Source organism: Numenius arquata, chromosome Z, assembly GCF_964106895.1.
Source record: "Numenius arquata chromosome Z, bNumArq3.hap1.1, whole genome shotgun sequence".
NCBI lineage: Eukaryota > Metazoa > Chordata > Aves > Charadriiformes > Scolopacidae > Numenius > Numenius arquata.
In genome coordinates this window covers 23,317,577-23,338,019 of record NC_133616.1, presented here as the reverse complement: position 1 = coordinate 23,338,019, position 20,443 = coordinate 23,317,577, and the positions used below count along the sequence as shown (strand labels likewise).

The window sequence follows — 20,443 nt, the reverse complement described above, 5'->3', positions numbered from 1 at the left end:
AAGAAGCATCTGACATGTAGGTAGGTATGACTAAGATATTATATGGCAAGTGGGTGAGTCTGCGTATGGTGTCACTACAAAGTCAGAATATCAATACCAAACCAAAAGATTCAGAAAGCATTTCCCTTCTTCCAGACACTCTTGAAACATATAGGACTAAGTCTCTTTCTTTTCCCTCTTATATCTAAACTGAATTTTTATGTGATTTTCCAGTTTAACATTATTGATAGAGAAGATCAAGCAAGGCAGCATAAAAATATCTAACATTCTTTCTTCTGGGGATCATCAAAAGAAACGTGGCCAGCAGATCGAGGGAGGTGATTCTACCCCTCTACTCTGCTCTTGTGAGACCGCACCTCGAGTACTGCGTCCAGCTCTGGAGTCCGCAACATAAGAAGGACATAGACCTGTTGGAGCGGGTCCAGACGAGGGCCGTGAAGATGAGCAGAGGACTGAAGTACCTCTCCTATGAAGACAGGCTGAGAGTGTTGAGGTTGTTCAGCCTGGAGAAGAGAAGGCTCCAGGGAGACCTTATAGCAGCCTTCCAGTACCTAAAGGGGGCCTTTGAGTACCTACAGGAGAGATGGGGAGGGACTATTTATCAGGGAGTGTAGTGATAGGACAAGGGGTAATGGTTTTAAACTGAAAGAGGGGAAATTTAGACTAGATCTTAGGAAGAAATTCTTTACTATGAGGGTGGTGAGGCAGTGGAACAGGTTGCCCAGAGAAGCTGTGGATGCCCCATCCCTGGAAATGTTCAAGACCAGGGTGGATGGGGCTTTGAGCAACCTGGTCTAGTGGAAGGTGTCCCTGCCCATGGCAGGGGGGTTGGAATTCCATGATCTTTAAGGTCCCTTCCAACCCAAACCATTCTATGATTCTATGAAATACATTGATGTGCTGGAGTGTGTCCAGAGAAGAGCAACAAAGGTGGTGAGGGGTCTAGAGCACAAGTCTTATGAAGAGCAGCTGAGGGAACTGGGGTTTGTGTAGTCTGAAGAAAAGGACGCTGAGGGGAGACCTTATCGCTCTCTACAACTACCTGAAAGGAGGTTGTAGCGAGGTGGGAGTTGGGTCTCTTCTCCCATGTAAAAAGCCACAGGACAAGAGGAAATGGCCTCAAGTTGGGCCAGGGGATGTTTAGGATGGATATTAGGACAAATTTCTTCACTGGAAGGGTTATCAAACATTGGAACAGGCTGACCAGGGAAGTGGCTGTGTCACCATCCTTGGAGGTATTTTAAAGGCTGGTAGACATGGTGCTTACAGCCACGGCTTAGTGGTGGTTTTGTCAGTGTCAGGTTAATGGTTGTAGTCAATGATCTCAAAGGTCCCTTTCCACCTAGATGATTCTATGATTTATATGCTTACACTTTTCAAAAGGCAGAACCTTAAAACAGCTACTACAGTAATCATACAAACAATCAAACTGAAATTTAAAGAATTAATTCTTTTACGCACTAATTTAAAAGAATCATAGAATGGATGATAGAACACATCAAAATAAGTTCCTATTTCAGATTTCTTCATGAAACTCACATTGACTTAGCTTACACCATTACCACTGTTTTTTGATACCTACACAATGAATTCACACCAATTTATGTCTGTGCTTTTTCTCAACACTACAGGTGGGGAAAAATGAAGAGTTTTCCCTTTTCTGTCAGGTAACTCCAGCTCATACACATCTGCTTAGCATAGCTGTGGCAATAAAGCACAACAGTCATGTTCTCCAAGGTAACACAGACAAAATTATTTAGGATTCAAGAGAGTTCCACCTGCGAACCACAGGAGGCACGCATAAATCAGAACCAGTACAATGTACTGTCAGCATCAACTAGGTATTATGCTGCATAATAATACTTCACAGACCATTATTTTGTCTACTTAATTTCTCAAACAATCTCTAAATTCTTTAAAGGTACTGCACCACTTAAAGCATTTCACAACTGAGTGACATGTTGAGGAATACCTGAGCTGAGTTTGCCATATGTATGGCGAGGACTGTATGTAGAAACACCTACACTAACAGAGTAAAACCAGTAAAATGTGTTGACCTTGACATGTGGCAGCAACTTGCTGTATTCTTATGCCGTAAAGTCAATTCATAATTAATGGAATAACTTAGTCCCTCCCTAACAGCTAGTACTCCAAACTCTTTACCTCTTTATTCAGACTGAGTCTTGTCCAGATTCCTGCAAAGTGATCCCCTAGTGAAAGAACACTGTCTTCTCTATACTGAAAATATCTAGGTAGAATTTCTATATTATGCAAATAGTACCTATGTCCTACGTCCTTGCCAGGTCTTCACAGAAAAGTTCACATGCTTGAATTAATATCTTATAAAGAATTCATATAATGAACAAGCAAAATTGTCTAATTCAGCTAGTGTTTATGAGGTATTGTATCTAAGGCAAATGGAATTCTGTGTGGACACAAGTCAATCAAGATAAGAGAAAAACAGGAAGACTGAAATACTGCTGTACTGCTTTGTACATATATCAGCATACTTCATATACGTGGTACTTTGCATCAGAGAGGTACTGCTTATCCAAAGAGCTTTTCAAATGACATTTCAAGACAAGAGTGAAAGAGCAGAAATAGAGATCCAAATCTATTAAATACTGAAGAAGAACAGTAGAACTTAGAACAGTCCTAAGTTTGTTTAGTGTAATATAAGCCCTAAAGGCTAGGATTTAAAAGAAATATTTTGATACTCTGCATTGAAAGAGGACTAGTAGGAAAGATTTGCTGCTTACGTGTTCCCTTGAAATTCAGCATTATATGAGCTTTTGCACTTTTTCAGAACTATTGGTTAGAATTTTATGGATTATGGAATAGGTGCTACATCCTACTTGAGAAAAGCTGCAGGGCAGTTCTGAGGAGTAAAATAATTTCCTCAGGAAGTTTATAAACTCTGTTTTCCAGACAATAATTTCAGACCTTTCTGTCAGTATATTATGGGACAAAACTGCATAAAAGGACGTGAGATTACGTAAGATAATGCATGACTTCTTTGACCTTTAATTGCAAAAATGTCAGTATATAGGATTTTCCCATAACACTTTTCACTCTCTTGCAAGCAACAAGAGCTATAAAGTCAAGAACATATAGGTGGCCTCTCAGTATCTAGCTTCCACTCTAATACTATATATTAAAATATTTTATTTATTAGACTATATTTTAATATAAAACATACAGTATGCTAGCAGATGGAGCTCTGGGGATGCTGGTGGTAAACACTAGCTTGGTACCCCATGACATTTCCAAAATGTTATATAAGCTGTACCTGAAAATCCGCACTCTGAGGGCAGGGTGAGGAATGCTATAGACTACACAGTGGAAGGAAGTTATACGCTTAATGGAATTTTGCAAAGCACAGCACAGAGTCTCTTAATACAAGGAAGCATTGCAGAACAAATAAGAAGTATTGAGAAGGAAAGTTGGGGTTTTTTTGGTCATAATACTTTCAATACTTCCTCCTCCTGCCTCAAGAAAATATTACAGATCTCTAGTTACTATTCTATTTGAAGTACAGGTTACATAGAGCTCTATGACGTCAAACAAAAAGTGTTGTAACTCTACAGCTGTCATTCTATAACAGTGTATTACACAGATAGATATCTAACTTTGTCATGTATTATACAATCATTACCCATTCAGTCTTCAAATCAAGACAACGTACTTTGAATGTACTCATCTATCTAGTAAAGCAGAAATAGAAAAAAAGTCTAATTTCATGTCACCACTCAGTAATTGTTCTATTTCAGTATGTGATTAAATAGCTACTTTTGCATAAAATTGGAATTTCTTAATTTAATCTATTAAATTGTTTAAAATAGCTTTGGATGCTTATTTTAGGGTGAAGTACTAAGTGGCCCACTTCAAGGAAGTTAAAATGAAACAACATAAGATGGTTTGCTGGTTTATAACTACTGATGGTTCCTAGTTTTAAAAGAATACCCATATGGATGGAGCACAATAATCAGACAATAAATATGATGTGGAATGATTCGGAATAAAACACAAATATTTACAATTAACCTTCCACTGTCAGATGAAACACAGGCATTTCTCTTAACACTTAAAAACATGGAAAAATTAAAAAGATCTAAGAAAATGAAATTAAAAATGCAGGCAGCATAGTAACAAAAATCTGAAGGTACCATAATATGAAAAAAATGCAAGAGCAAGAGAGACACAAATTGTCAATGCAATCTCATGCAATAATCTTTTGTAGTAGTAGTAGTACAGTATATCTAGTGATATCTTGTTTCCACTTGACAGTTTTGACGTTTTTTTCTTCTATTCTTTTAACACCTAGCAGATGTACTCCATTATTCTAAAACCTGGCACTTTATGGACTTCAGCAAAGACTTTTGGATCCAAAATTAAGAGGTCATGCTAAAAGGATAATAGGTTTGCATTTATTATAATGAGCTGCAGCTAAAGCTATTAGTTTCATTACATATCCAAAGAAGAAAACTAACCGGTTTACATGTGCTCATCTCAACATTTAAATTATTTTTACATCAATTTTATTGGCAATATCTCTTTTTAAAAGAAAATCTGGTACTGGATTACACAAAAAAAGTACTCCCTTAATCAAGCTAGAATACAATAATCCAATAAAACTTTCCCGCAGAAAAAACATACTAGTCAAAACCAAAAAAATTTCAGAGTAGCATTTTGATTCTGACAAATGCTATCAGAGAGTTCCTTAGTAGAATTCAACATGAGTTCCTGACTGGTTGCTAACTTGGCTAATTTTAGAGTCAACCCAAATAACCCCTCTTAATATATGAAACCAGGAAAGCTTGCTTCCCAGAACTTTCAAGTAAGGAAGTCCATAAAAAAAATCAGCAACACAAAACAGGCTGAAAGAACATCTTCATTAAGTCAGAATTAGTGTAAAAACGTTATTGCTTAAAATAGTTGCCAATGAGATATCAAACACTGACTGGAAATATATCTGTTCACCCCAGGGAACTTAGTACTAAATCCACTACTAGCGAAGCACACAAACTGTCACAGTAGCAAATCCTCCCATCAGGATTGCTGGGCAAACTGGGCTTGCTAAAAAAAAAACAAAAGCTGAAGACAATTAGTTGCCAAAATCTAGGAAGCAAAAAACAGAGTAAGTGTACAAAATGGCAAACTAGTCCTTAGAGAGTGATGACTGAATATCTGGAAAGCTCTAGCAACAATCTCAGTGGAATATTGGTAAGAAGGGCTCATGTGGGCACTGTATGAATAAACAGCGAGATGGAAGTAAGAGAAAAAGTTGTTGCTCTCTATATACAGCACTAGTAAGTCTAATAAGAGATTACTGATCAAAGCTCTTCAAGAATGTTGAAAAAATGGAGAAGGAACAAAGAAAGCCATAAAGTGATTTGAGGAATGGGAAAAATGTTCTACTCTGAAAGACTGAAAGAACACAACAAGTACAGCTTATCAAAAAGACAAAGGACTCAATTAGAATTTAAGTAGTTGAAGTAAGAGAAAATAAAACATACTGCAGCGAACTTCAGGGAAAGGCACAGCAAAAAAAAAGTCATTGGCTGCAAGCTGAACGCAGACAAATTAAAATGTAAAATTGGATGAGGTACTCTTAGGGATATCTAAATACTGGAATAGACTACATCGTCTGACTAAATATGGACCAAACTACACTCTCTTGATATCTACAAATTACGTTTGAATGCCTTTCCTGTTCATTTGTAGCCAAACAGTGAGCTCAATACAGGGGTAAACTGGCAGTAAATTATGGCATGAGATACACTGTTGATCTAATGGTCTCCTTTGGCTGAAAACACTATTACCAGAATGCCTGAATTTGCTATATGAAAACAGCAGGAGCTCTTTAGGTATAGTGAAGTTTGAAGCCAGTTGCAAAGAGAGTTTGTATTTAAGAACCCAAAAGCCAGTCTTATTAATGTACAATTTCTGTTTCCTGATGCTAAACTGAAAAACAAGGAAACAAGCTGTATTGTTGGACAAGTACTAATACTAACAGTTATACCCAGTTTAATAAAATCCTAGTAGGATTACAAATAGAGTTAATAAATTGGAAATAGTAATTATTGTGAAGAAAAAATATCACAGTTCTACATAGAAATAGATAAACTTCACATTCCAAAGTTAACCGGTAGTTCTAAGTATATGGCATTCACATCACATTGCCACTACAAACAACATTCACAAAAAAGTGTAACACATGATGAGATACTGGATTAAGTTTAAATAAGCAGAAGCATAAATAAAATATCTAAATACATACGCATGTAACTTAAAAAAATAATTTAAAAAATCCCAACAACTAAAGAGCTGCTGTTGTTATTCCAGATCTCAGCAGAGTCTAAGCGGGGTGGGGAATGAGAAATAATGATTTTTAAAAAATAATAAGAAAACCCCAACAGATCACAGAAACATTTAGGTTGGAGGGAACCTCAGAAACTCATCCACTCTAGCCTTATGCTCAAACTAGATGACATCCACTGTTGCCCCCTCATCTTGTCTTTGATAAATCTATGCTATTTCCAATCCCCTTTTTCTCCTTCATGTGCCCAGAATAGCTTCCAAGAGGACCTACGCCATGACTGCCCAAAGACCAAAGTGAGGCTAACTGGATCATCCCTATGATGATTGCCTTTTTTGAAAATGGGTGCAACATCTGCAACGTTCTCCAGTCAGAGGATTTCCATAGTGTCAAAGACTACAGACAGCAGCGTTACAATGACATCAACCACCTTGCAGTGACGACTATAGACAGCAGACTTGTATGACATCTCAGCCCCCTTGAACCCATTCCACAGATGCACAGAAATGTAACTGTTATAAATAACAAAGTTATAAATTTTCAACAGTTACAAGAATGACAAGTATTCTTCCACTGTAGAATTATGTCTCCAAAATTATTTTTATTTCTTTTCATTATAATGCTTCCCCTATAAGCACAAGGTAAAAGTACACAGTAAATGAATTTACAACAAAATATTCTACCATATATTATTGATTTATGAAAAATATCCAATTCTTCATTTATAACAACTGCAGATTTACAAAGAGAAAAAGCAGTTTTGATTTGAAGGTCTTTTAAAAGATTTCCATGAGATCACACACAAAATTACCTTTGTTTTATACCACAGTACTATGAGACCAATTTAGTAAAGCAATCTTGCATGCTCAGTGTGTTAATGTTTATTCAGATGCTAGGAAAATGTTAGTGTCTTAACTATATAAAAATTTTACTGCATGGTCTGAAATGGACTTAGCATGACATTGAGCATGTCTACCTAGCATTATTAAATATTTTTATTACTATTGTGCCTAGATGACAAAATGGCACTGGGGATGCAAGTCATTTGACCAAGTGCAGCTATCTCTAAGTAAACTAGCTATTTCATCTTGTCTTTTAACAAACGGAGAAAAAGAAGTCAGAGGAATTACACCTTAAAAAGTGTTACAAACTTCTGCTTTGAAGATGAAGCAAGTAATTCTTACATATACACACAGTAGATGTCTAAAGCTTCATGAGATGATTTATTTGACCCATGAAAAGCAACATGCATATAAGAAAAAGTAGGAATGCAAGGGAGTGGCAATATAGCTACTATTAATTACAATAGTAGTTAATAGTAACTACTGCTACTACTTTGTCTTACAGTAATCACTGATGGCTTATAAACCAAAAAGAAATGTGATTACTTAGTTCAGCTGCAATTCATAGGATTATTAGGACCAAAATATACAACAGGAAATTGAAAAAGAAAAGTCCGCTTTTTTTCCTACATAGTTTACCTATTCCAGACACCTATTTAATACTGCTATTTAATACCACATCCATTATAAGGAAGTGACTGAAATTGTTGACTGTATGGTGAAAAACTGTACAGTCACCTGTATGCTACTTGCACACTGCATGTCTTGCAAACAAGCAGTGAAAATTTTTAAAAGCTGGTACCCAGATATGCGTAGCACCTGAGCTCCACCTACAGGATGAGAACAAATGCAAACCCACTATTTTTAACTACCAAACTAAAAGGGGACTGTTTACTCTGAAGTATGCAGATGATCAGCTCAAGCCACTGTCATTTCACAAACTCAATGTAATGCTGATAAATCTCATTACTATTGCAATGATGGAATGTATATAGATTAGAGAAGTGTTTGTCTTCATGTAAAAAGCTGTTCTATACTTTGAAGTTTAGGTTTAAGCTTTCTAATAAAAAAAAAAACAAACATAACAGACCTGTGAAATTTCTCTAACAACTTCCCAAAATGAATAGGGATTTTTTTGCAAGGTTTCTTATCTAATACAAAATAGGAAAATTTTTCAAACTGTTTTAAAAAACATATACAAAAGGTTCAAATGTCTACTGAAATGACTAAGATTAATGTCACCATTTGAGCACTCCAAGTATGACTGCATTTAGAAGCGGTGTTAGATCTCAGTACCATGAATTTCAGAAGGTGTCTATTATTTCTGTATTGTTTTTCTGAAGCAGAAGTGCAAAATTCTGACTTCACAAATCTATTTGTATTAGAAGAAACAGGATTGATACAAATTAATACAGATTGGTAGAAAAAGTCATGACGGATGTTTAAAAGACAGCGTGCTGAAAAAATATTTTTAGGTGTTCAATTAGCACATTTAAATAGCCGATGAGTTGAAAAATTCTGATAGGTATCAGATGTTTCCTGGCTCTCTGGTATGTTAGCAGACATCACCTCTCAAGCTATGTATGGTGGATCCAACTTTTTGGTTGATATTTGCACCTCCCACATCTCTGCCTGCTCTGATCAACACACACTTGGACTACAGTGGGAGGTGAAGTCCTATGAGAATACTATCAATCATCTCCAGTACAGTTACAGAAAAGTCACTATTCCATACAATAAAACTTGATAATATTTATCTTACTTTATCTCATCAGACCTCAAAGTTAGTAACACCTTATTTATAACAAAAAATACCATGCCTTTGATTTTCATGTCAGAGGATGCCAGACCATTATTTGGAAATCAGTAAGTCCAGAAATTCATGTTACTTGTAGTACTAAGGAGTGTCTCCCAAGGCTATTGCTCCCAACTGCTAAAAAGGCATCCAGTAAAACCCTCTTCTGAGTTAAGACAACCCATTTGGCTATAACGCTACTGCTACTGTCCTGAAAGAGGGGAATAACCACAAACACAGCACATTGACCATTCACGTGCGGAGCCATCAGCTTATGTAATGCCTACACAACTGTCTCTGAAAATGTGATAAAATGTCAGGCAAGCTTGGGCATTGAGTACCTTATTCCTAAGGGTATGCTCTAGCTTTGTGTTCCCTTCACGCTACAAACTTGCTGTTATATTTTAGCCAAATTTGTTTCTAGCAGCCATCCCTGTAAAACCCAACAGACAGTTAAACATGTTGGTGGGCAGGCTGTTGGACAGAGAGGTAGTAAGTACATAGAGAGTCCAACATCTTTTGCTATTTGAAAGATCTGGCTGCCATGTACTTGAAGGTACTTTTTGAAAAAAAAGCTCTCCTTGGAGAACTTTTAAATTTCTTGGTCGTCACCTCCACTATCAGATACAGCTACCTAACACTAATCTGTGTTTGTCCAATCTCCACAATAGAGAACAGTACACTGACTCCAGGAAGCTTATACTTATTCTGCATCAGGGAATATTATGGGTAATATCACAATAATTATTAGGGTGCAGGATTAATCAACCACTGAAGGCAGAATACTGAAAACCAGGAATTACTTCTTTCTTCACTCAGGAAACTGCTTCACCACGATGTTTCTGCAAGCTTTGAGACAGAAAACTACCTCACGTACCCTTGTCCCAGTTACTGACATATAACCATTTTAATCAACACAAGATAAATATTCATGTAATTTACTACTGGGATTATGCACCGATCTCAACCATCGGACTAGTAACCAGATTTTGGGATCCAAGTTATTCATAATCCTCTTTGATCTCAGTAGACTTCCTGTGGACGAGCTGTCTACGGCAGAGAGAGCACAGCCACCAATTTCCAAAGCAGCCACACAGCACACCTTCAAAGATGGCAGAATGGAAAAACAGGGGATAGGTTTTTAGGTATCTTGTATATGTCCTCTGAAAAAATACCCAGTTATATCTAGCACGGCCATGAAAACATGGCACTAGATTTCATGTAATGTGATTTAGGTGCTCTCACAGAGAGAAAAGAAGAACGAGAAACAGAAAGCTGGTGCTCATTAAGCAGAGCTTTATGCTGGTGTGCCTAACACTATATGGTTCTACAAAGAGATCAGATTTATGTATCCAAAAGAAATAGATTAACATCAGTTTACAGATCTGACCACAGAAGTCTTGCCGACTACATAACATTTGCTGAAGCATAAAAGCTAGTTGCCTTGCCTCTAACTAAAACTAACTATGACAGGAAAAACTAATGCTCATTTAAATTATAGATTTTGTTTGCTGAGTCCTTTTATGTTACTGTGCTCAATTTTTTATGTCAAATGCTCTTGCTTATTTATCTCCAGCTATTAAGTATATTGAGTCTTCTCTTCAGCAAACACAAAATTATGAGGAACTTTGGTAGTAACATCATCTATGCCTGAAAAAGGACTGACTAGAAACTCCTCAGTGGGGTCGAGCGCACCCTTAGCGAATTTGCAGATGACACCAAGCTGAGTGGTGCAGTTAGCACATCTGAGGGACAGAATGCCATCCAGAGGGACCTGGACAAGCTCGACAAGGGGGCCCATGTGAACCTCATGAAGTTCAAAAAGGCCAAGTGCAAGGTCCTGCACCTGGGTTGGGGCAACCCCCTGAATACAGGCTGGGGGGTGAAGGGATTGAGAGCGGCCCTGCGAAGAAGGACCTGAGGGTACTGGTGTATGAAAAACTGGACATGGGCTGACAATCTGTGCTCACAGTCCTGAAGGCCAACCATATCCTGAACTGCATCAAAAGAAGTGTGGCCAGCAGGTCAAGGGAGGTGATTCTGCCCCTCTGCTCTGCTCTCATGAGACCCCACCTGGACCACTGTGTCCAGCTCCAGGGCCCCCAACATAAGAAGGACATGGACCCATTGGAACCACAAGGTATCAGAGGCCTGAAGCACCTCTCCTATGAAGACAGGCTGAGAGAGTTGCAGTTGTTTAGCCCGGAGAAGAGGAGGCTCCAGGGACAATTTATTGCTGCCTCAATACTTACAGGGGGCCTACAGTAAAGATGGGGACACACTTTTTAGCAGGGCCTGTTGCGACAGGACAATGGCTAATGGTTTTAAACTGAAAGAGGAAGAAGATTCAGATTAGATATAAGGCAAAATATTTTTACAATGGGTGTGGTGAGACACTGGAACAGGTTGCCCAGAAACATGGTAGATGCACCATCCCTGGAAACATTCAAGATCAGGCTGGACGGGGCTCTGAGGAACCTGATCTAGTTGAAGATGTCCTTCCTCATTGCAGGGGGAGTTGGCCCAGATGACTTCTAAAGGTCCCTTCCAACCCAAACTATTTTATGATTTGTTCAAATTATAAAGGCTTCTGTACTGTACTTAGTGTGCTTTGCAGATTCAAATCCACAGTGGAGAAAATGTAGAAAAAAACATAATTTCCTGCTAAACCTCATGAATATTTTTTTCTGGAGCTATTCAAACTTATTTAAGTGGTTAATAGAAATTATTTTCTTGGCAATGTTCTCACTGCTTTTCACTGCTCCGAAAAAGTGCTCTGAGTGCCATCACTGCTCTGAGTGCCATCAAAACCCACATAATGGGCAATCAGGGGATCAGGCCTAGTCAGCATGGGTTTATAGAAGGCAGGTCCTGCCAAACGAACCTGATCTCCTTCTATGACAAGATAACCAGATTATTGGACGAGGGAAAGGCTGTTGATATTGTATACCTGGACTTTCGAAAAGCATTCGATACTGTCCCCCATACAATTCTTGTGGAAAAACTGGCTTCACACGGCCTGGATGAGCATACGATCCGCTGGGTCAAGCAATGACTGACTGGAAGGTCCCAAAGAGTGGTGCTCAATGGATTTAAATCCAGCTGGTGGCCGGTCACAAGTGGTGTGCCTCAGGGCTCAGTGTTAGTACCATTTCTGTTTAATGTCTTTATTGTGATCTTGACAAGGATATAGGGCGTATCATCAGCAAGTTCGCAGATGACACCAAGCTAAGCAGGAGTGTTGATTCCCAGGAGGATAGGGAAGCTCTACAGAGAGACCTAGATAGATTGGATCATTGGGCCAAAATCAATGGCATGAGTTTCAACAAGGGCAAGTGCCAGGTTCTGCACTTGGGCCACAACAACCCCAAGCAGCGCTACAGGCTTGGGGAAGTGTGGCTGGAAAGCTGCCTGGAAGAAAGAGACCTGGGGGTTCTAATTGACAAGCGACTGAATATGAGCCAGCAGTGTGCCCAGGTGGCCAAGAAAGCCAACGGCATCCTGGCTTGTATTAGAAATAGCGTGACCAGCAGAAGTAGGGAGGTGATTGTGCCCCTGTACTCAGCACTGGTGAGGCCACACCTCGAGTATTGTGTCCAGTTTTGGGCACCTCAATACAAGAGAGATATCGAGGTGCTGGAGCGAGTGCAGAGGAGGGCAACGAAGCTGGTGAAGGGCCTGGAAAACAAATCATATGAAGAGCGGCTGAAGGAGCTGGGACTGTTTAGTATGAGGAAGAGGAGGCTGAGGGGAGACCTCACCACTCTCTACAACTACTTGAAAGGACACTGTAGAGAGGTTGGTGCTGGTCTCTTCACACAGGTAATTAATGACAGAGCAAGAGGGAATGGCTTCAAGCTCCAACAGGATAGGTTTAGACTGAACATTAGGAAAGAATTTTTCACAGAAAGAGTGGTCGGGCATTGGAATAGGCTTCCCAGGGAGGTGGTTGAGTCACCATCCCTGGATGTGTTTAAGAGCCGTTTAGATGTGGTGTTGGGGGATATGATATAGGGAAGAACTTTGTAGTGTAGGGTAGATGGTTGGACTCGATGATCCCAAGGGTCTCTTCCAACCTGGATGATTCTATGAAAAAGGTAGACAAACAGCAACACTTAGAGTTGGCATATTTAAATATACCAATATCAAAAGATTATCCAAAATAACACAAGTGTTCCTACCATTCTAAGAGCACAGCCTGCTTCTAAACATACGGGCCATATAGAGTTAAAAACACTACCTCCTGTGGAATGCTCAAAACTTACTAATCTTGCCTTTAAAATCATATAAAATTATTTCAGTAAGAACAATCAGATTGATATCCATGAAGTTCCACATGTTCGTGTGTGATTTCCCCTTTCTCTTAATAATTAGTTGTGTTTTACAATTAAGATAATGATTGAATGCCCACCATAACAGACAACAGCCCCTTCTTCAGTGAGATGTAGTTGTTTTTATTTTTAGCAGGTAGAGATAGTCATATAAAACAAGATTAACCTGCAAGGGGTGCAAGTCAGATATGTGAGTTTCTGATGACTATAAAACAACATATGATTTTGTTTCAGTTATTCCTTCCATTTTCCAACCAAAATTTCAATATGTATTTTATCTCAAAGTATATTACTATTAGAAAAAAAATGTATCTTCATGTGTCTTGACCCAAAGCCTTTACTTCCCTCTACAGTTATTAATGGGGATGGTAAATGCTATGGAACTCATGAGGTGTTTATATTGACTACCATACACACTTTTCTCACAAACAGAGTGTCCTGGATTCTTCCATGATGGCTATATGCCTTGACCATATGCCTTGGCCATTACATGTAAAACCATATCTACAGTGGGGATAAACAGGGGGGGGGGAAAGAAAAAAAAAAAAAAAAAAGAGGAAAAAAAAGAGGAGGAATGGTTCAGTTCAGAGGAGACTCTTCTGGGAGAGAATCTAAGACAGCTACTACATACGCAGAATTTAGTATAGACAAAACCTGCATAATATCATTAGGCAGTTACTTACAATAGCTGTGCAGAGTTAGAATACAAAATCTAAATTACCTTCTTGATGCTTCCTCCTGCTACCCCCCAGTCAGTTTCACTAAGTAAGTAAATTTACACATCGGACTTTACAACTGCAAAGACTTAATTGTTCAGTAACTTCTCGAGCCCATGTTTATTAAGATACTGGACAATAACTCCTAGTAAGCTTGCCATCAGATCCAATACACATCACCTGCATACATGATCAATGTTTTCATGAATGTTTTATTAGGCAGAAATTCACAAACCAGCTCTGGAAAGAAAGACTGCCAAGACACAAGGTTCCAAGAAAACAACTCACTGAAAACTGAGTGCTAATCAGTACAGATGTTCACGAAGGCTGGCACAGCTGTATTACGTGACTGATACCCATGATTTTATGTCTCTAAAGAGCTGAATACTGCTACAGAAATATACTTGTCCAGAGCTAGTTTAATAATTTGAATACAGCGTTACACTACTAAACACAGACATATTCCAACACCCTAAGAACAGCCTTAGATGATATTTAAAAACTGATGTATTAACTGCAGCGTTGAAAAACTGGTACGGCATAAGAATGACTACTGTGTTAAAACAGACTTTAATGGATGACTTAGAAAGCCTTTACTTTTTGTCTCAGTGATGGATGACTACCATGTGTTAACAAAGATAGAGAAGCTATATAACTCAAACTTACAAATGAATAGAAAGACAAAGTAAAGCATGATAAAAACATAAAAATACTCTTCATTCATAACTCATGGGGAGAAATACAAATCAATTAAGTGCTCAGTGTACCAAAATGTAACTTAATGGCTCAAACCACTAAATGAAACTAAGAAATGAGAAAGCAAAAGGCAATTTCATCTTCCATAGTTGGAGATGGGCAGGGGGAAATAATTTTAATATAATACAAACCTATCAGTGTTGTAACTGCAAAACTGGAATTGAGCTGAAAATCTAACTGTAAACAAGCTGAAAGGAAATACAAAACCAAAACCAAAGTACATTACTTACCTGCGACTAGTTGTTTTCTTTTCTGTCTTAATTTCTTCCTCATGAAGTTGCTGTTTAGCATTTTCACTTGTATCAATTTTCAACTTCTTGGCAATGCGTTCTTTTATTTGAGATCTCTCATTGCTAGCAGCTTCATCTTCTACACTATCAGCATCTTCATCATGTTCTTCTTCCTCCTTTATTGATGTAAAATGATAAAACTTCTCCTTTAGCTTTTTTTTTACTACAGAATGCTGAATATGGAAAGTTTTTCTTACAAAGATAATCTCTTACAAAAAAACCCAGAAAAATACTTCATTTCAAAGCAAACTTTTCAAACAAATATCTCCTTATTTGCTTCAGAGGGAAAAAAAAAAATTAGAAATATGATAATTAAATATTTTTCCATACACAAATTATATCATTTTTGTATGATGAAAAAAACCTAAAATAGCTTGTTCTACACTGTAAACCCTTGCAGGTCTGCAGAAGACCTCATAGCAATGTGGTATTAGTCTTGTCATTGTTCATGAATCCAAAATTTGATCAAGGCAATATATTAAACAAGTCCTTCATTTTCCACTAAAAGCAAAAATGAAACTTAAGAACTTCCTACCATAGGGCTATACTACAGTCATGATGCGATGGAAGAGGTTTGCCCATCAGTCTCCGTGAGGAGACAAATACCACATTGATCAAAAGAGGTTGTGAAAACCTGTGGAATCAACCAATCTGACTTGCTATGAGGTACTGCACTTCCAGGCCTAGCAGATGAAGGCAAAAGGGGATAAACCACCTTGGTTCAAAGATATTTGGAGAGAGAAGTCATTCCTCTCAGTAACAAAGAAGCAGCCTGACTAGACCTAGGGATCTAAGTTTGACTACTTCCTTCCTTGAAGAAGGAAGCCTGCATGAATCTTAGTGGAAGGATGTCAGCTCAAAGACTAGATGGTACATCTTTTCATATTTATTTCGGAGTGATGCTAATTACCTAAAGAAAAAGTGTAAGACACTACGCTTTTTGTAATTTTACCCACATAGAGAGGAAGGACAGACTTAGAAATGGTATTCCAGAGGACTATACTGTATCCAGGAGACTGCCAGGGTGTCAGCACCGGGAGGAACACTCTAAAGACAGCGTACAAGGCATGGGTGTGACTGACAGGTAGGAGGAAGAGTATCATGAAAACCATGTCCATAAACATGGAAGGGGAGAGGGGAGAAATATAAAAGAACCAAGGGGCATGATTTTGGGAATAAAAGAGAAAAATCAAGAGCTGGATTTCAGATGTTTTATTTGAGTCATTGTTTAGGAATCTTCATACTACCATGCCTGGATTTTGGATTTAGACAAGAGAAGACCAGTCAGGAATAAAAAACAAAATCTGTGAATATTCAGCACAGTAAAATAGCTGAATATTTTGTTGACAAAATGACTGAAAGGTTATTGGGGAGTCGGGGCGGGGGGTGTGTGTTGTCTGTTCTTTTTAAATAGGGGAAAGAGAAAAGTGGGACAAAATCAGCATTTCACTTTATTTCCCAAGAAGTTATTCTTTGACAGAGGTGATAATGAAACTTTCTGAAGGACTTGCTTACTTCAGAAATTATCAGGGAGACTGAATAACAACAGACCTCACTGGCAGGGGGCAGAATCCAGAAAAGGAACATAACAGGACTGTGTTTGAGGTGTTTAACAGTCAAGAATAAAGACAGACTCCTTGTGGAGATTTGGCTAGGGCCTAGGTAAGAGCGTTTCACTGAAACACTGAGCTGGATAGGAGAATTTCTAGAATAAAAATGGACAACTCTAGACAAAATGCAATTGCTAAGTAGTAAGTTAATTAAAAATTACAAAAATCTGAATAACAGTAGAAGGGTTTCACAGATAGTATTTCAAAATGGGAGAGACAAAACGGTTCAACTTGCCAACTCAGCTGAATTCCCTGCTTCCCAAAACTTCCATACCCCTCACTCTGCACAGGATTTCACCAGTTTTCTTCTAGAGTAACTCTGACAAAATAGGACATATCCTTCCTCCTCAACCCCTTGCTTCCTGCAACTCTACTCTTTTCTTCTGCCCAGTTTCCTCCTTCAGTCCCTCTCCTGTCTCATTAACTCCATCTGGTCTTGTAACTTTTAGAGTCTCATTACCAACTAATAGATTTAACACATTTCCACTCAGAGTGGGCTACATGAGAACTCAGAAGGGAAGTGGCTGTTCAGTTGGATGGTGGTGTTTCTTCAGTGACGTAGAAATGCACAACTGTCTGCCTAGAAGTTGTACTAGTTTTTGCTGCTCTTGTTAACTGAGTGGAGTTGTCCTATTCTTCTCTTTGCTCTGGATACAAAATGTGTCAGAATGACTAATGGCTACTGTATGTAATATGATTTAGCCATTTAAGAAGATTATTGAATTGGGGGGGCAGATATCAAGCTTTACCTATCCGTAGTACTACACGAAACTTACTATTCAGTAACTAACTGACAAATAGGTAGAGGAAAACAAGTTGCGCAGAAAGAGGAAACGAAGGAATCTCAATGGTGAGAAAAAAATTTTCAGTCTTCTGAACACATTTCGCATAATGTTTACATTAATGACAGGCACTAAATGAAGTTTAACAAATAGCGATGAAGTACTGTTAATACAAAGGATTCAACTCTCAAAGTAAGAAATGTATGACCTTGAAGACTGCAATAAGAGAAACAGGATGATATTTAATAGCGTGAACAGTAAGGTCAGGCTTTTTGGGAACAATAAGAATTCTTCTTACACACTAGGGACGTGTTATTTGGGGGCGGTAGGGAGATCTGGAAGAATTATTTGGTCATAGGATGGCAATAAAACTACCAACATTCTGCAGCCGTGTAAATGTAAAAGTGATCTTGTGATGTGTTAACTGAAATAAATCCAAGTGAGATGATAAAATACTAGTACCGCTTTACAAGGCTCAGGTGACTGCCTGAAATGCTAGGTTCTAGCTAAGGTCTTTCAATGAAATGAAATCTAAGGAGACCACCTGCAGCAAAAAAAAAAAAGTCTTCCTATTTCCTACTTCATTACATTATTATAACAGCATTCCGATTAGTTAGGCTGAAAAAAAATAATAAATATACCTAACATGTCCCTGTTCTACATTCCCCAAATACAGTTCACTTAAAGGGCTATTTGAACATCTGAAGAATTATCAATTATCATTCTCAGAACCCTTCTAACAAATGCTCCTGCATAGCAGGAATTACAAAGGTCCAAGAACCTGAACTCATACTATGCTTTGTGGAAAAAACACCAGGAAACAGGGTGGCAGCAGACTGTTTTTTGGGTTTTTTTAGGCACAAGAATGCGATAGATCGTGTCTTTCCTTTACTTCCACAGTGCATCAACTAACAGTGAAGTACCTGTGCATGGTGGATAGATACAGAAAACAGTACTTTTCAGGATTCAGTCTGAGGAATGAAAGATTACATTCCTAGTCAAATATTATATCATTGTCTCAACAGCAACTCAAAGAGCTACCCCCATGACCTGTGGCTGGGGGCAAAGACATACTCCAGCTAGCAACTTTACTCTGCACCATGTATGACAATCTCCTTGTAATTAAAATACTCTCCATGTTTGGTTGAATGTTACTGATTGGTTATTCAGATTTCCTGTCTTTCAGAGGTGACAGTCTTCATAAATTCAAGGGATAAATATTCACTGAAATTTTGTTCATTGAAGGAACACTGAGGTTCAGGTTGGATATTAGGAAGAATTTCTTCACTGAAAGGGTTATCAAGCATTGGAATGGGCCGCCCAGGGAAGTGGTTGAGGCACCATCCCTGGAGATATTCAAAAGATGAGTTGACACGGTGCTCAGGAATATGGTTTAGTGTTGGTGGTGGTGTGTTTGGGTTTTTTTTGTTTGGTTGGTTTTTTTTTTTTTTCTTAAGGTTGGACTAGATGATCTTAAAGGTCCCTTCCAACCTAGGCGATTCTGTCATTCTGTGAATTTTTCCAACAGGACTCTCAGTAATACACAGATTTCCTCTCAAACTTCAGAGTTATATTATTATTCACGACAAACTTGATTTTTTTTTTTTTTTAGAAGCAATTTCAGGGCTTTTATTAATAGTTTGTCACTCTGTGGCATGTAACCTCTCATATACCTAATCTAATGACTGAAATATGTGAACAGCAGTTTTTATAAAATGCAGTAGGTAGTATCAGTAATAACTCTACCCTGCTGTGAATGTTCACAATGGCCAAACCTTTAAGCTCGGAAAGGGTCTCCAGCTTTTGCTAGAAATCTGACTTGAGCTAGTTAATTTTCAAAAACCTGCAAAGTAGCATTTGTTCCCCTAAGAAAATCTAATTCACACACAATAAAAACCAAAGATTTATTTGTAAAAAGATGTTACTTACCTCACTCAAATCCCCTTCTTCACTTGCTGCGTCACTAAGGAAAGAAAAATAATCCTAACTACTTTGAAGTACCAGAGGAGATTTAAAATACTGTTTAAAAAAACCCAGTTCTTAAATAAAAAATTTTGTTTGGTTAGCCACTTGAAATTTTAGTCAACCTAGTCATTTACATCATCCTCACGTTAATCTTAAAAGTATCAATTAATCGTATTTTCCATCATTTGACTGTAATAATAATTTCTAATTAGAGATTTTAAAAAAAATACAGGATAAAAAACACATTCTAACCGTATCTTGAGCTATCCAGACAAAACACAAATGTATACAGTTAAAAGAAAAAAAAAAAACCACAACAGACTCTTTAGCAGGGCCTGTTGTGATAGTACAACAGTTTTAAATAGAAAGAGGGCAGATTCAGACTAGATATAAGGAAGAAATTTTTTATAATGATGATGGTGAAACACTGAAACAGGTTGCCCAGAGAGGTGGTAGATAACTCCTCCCTGGAAATATTCAAGGTTAGGTTCGAGGGGGCTTTGAGCAACCTGATCTAGTTGAAGATGTCCCTGCACATTGCAGAAGGATTGGACTAGATGACCTTTAAAAGCCCCTTCCAACCCAAACTATTCTACGATTCTATGATAAGCAAATTCTCGGGAGTTGATAAATTTTCATGGAATTGTCTCAGCTCAACACTTAACAGTGGTTAAAAAAAGCAAATCAGAAGTTAAGAAATATTAAAAAGAAACAGAGAAGAAAGCAGAGACTCTATGCAAACATATAGATTTGTGATTCACCTCATTTTTAATGTTGTTTAGATTTGGAAAAAAAAAAAAAAAAAAGGTATTTTAGAGCAGAACCAGGGCTGGGAAGTGCAACGAGAATATCCACATGTACAGAATAACTTGTGTGTGAAGAAAAGTTGAGTAGGCTTTAAAAGTTTAGGCTAGAAAAGAGATGGCCTAAGAAGAGATTGTGGTAAAGAAAGGTATAAAAGGGACTGACTGCTCAGTATCTCCTCCAGTGTAAGAGTTAGAATTTATCAAATGATGCCAGCAGCAGCCAGGTTCAGA

The 20,443-nt window shown here is 38.0% G+C and overlaps 1 protein-coding gene across 2 annotated transcripts in view; it reads right to left on the bottom strand.

Annotated features, from left to right (window-relative positions):
- Positions 1-20,443, bottom strand: part of CWC27 (CWC27 spliceosome associated cyclophilin) — a 116,536-nt gene that overhangs the window by 84,550 nt on the left and 11,543 nt on the right. The window contains exons 9-10 of one of the 2 annotated variants that reach the window (XM_074166896.1): positions 19,371-19,404; positions 14,990-15,165 (exon numbers count right to left, since the gene is read on the bottom strand). In XM_074166896.1, coding sequence (XP_074022997.1) covers positions 14,990-15,165; positions 19,371-19,404 — 210 coding nt within the window. Of the gene's footprint in view, positions 1-14,989; positions 15,166-19,366; positions 19,405-20,443 lie in introns of both variants that reach the window. The other variant, XM_074166897.1, reaches the window with a different exon arrangement.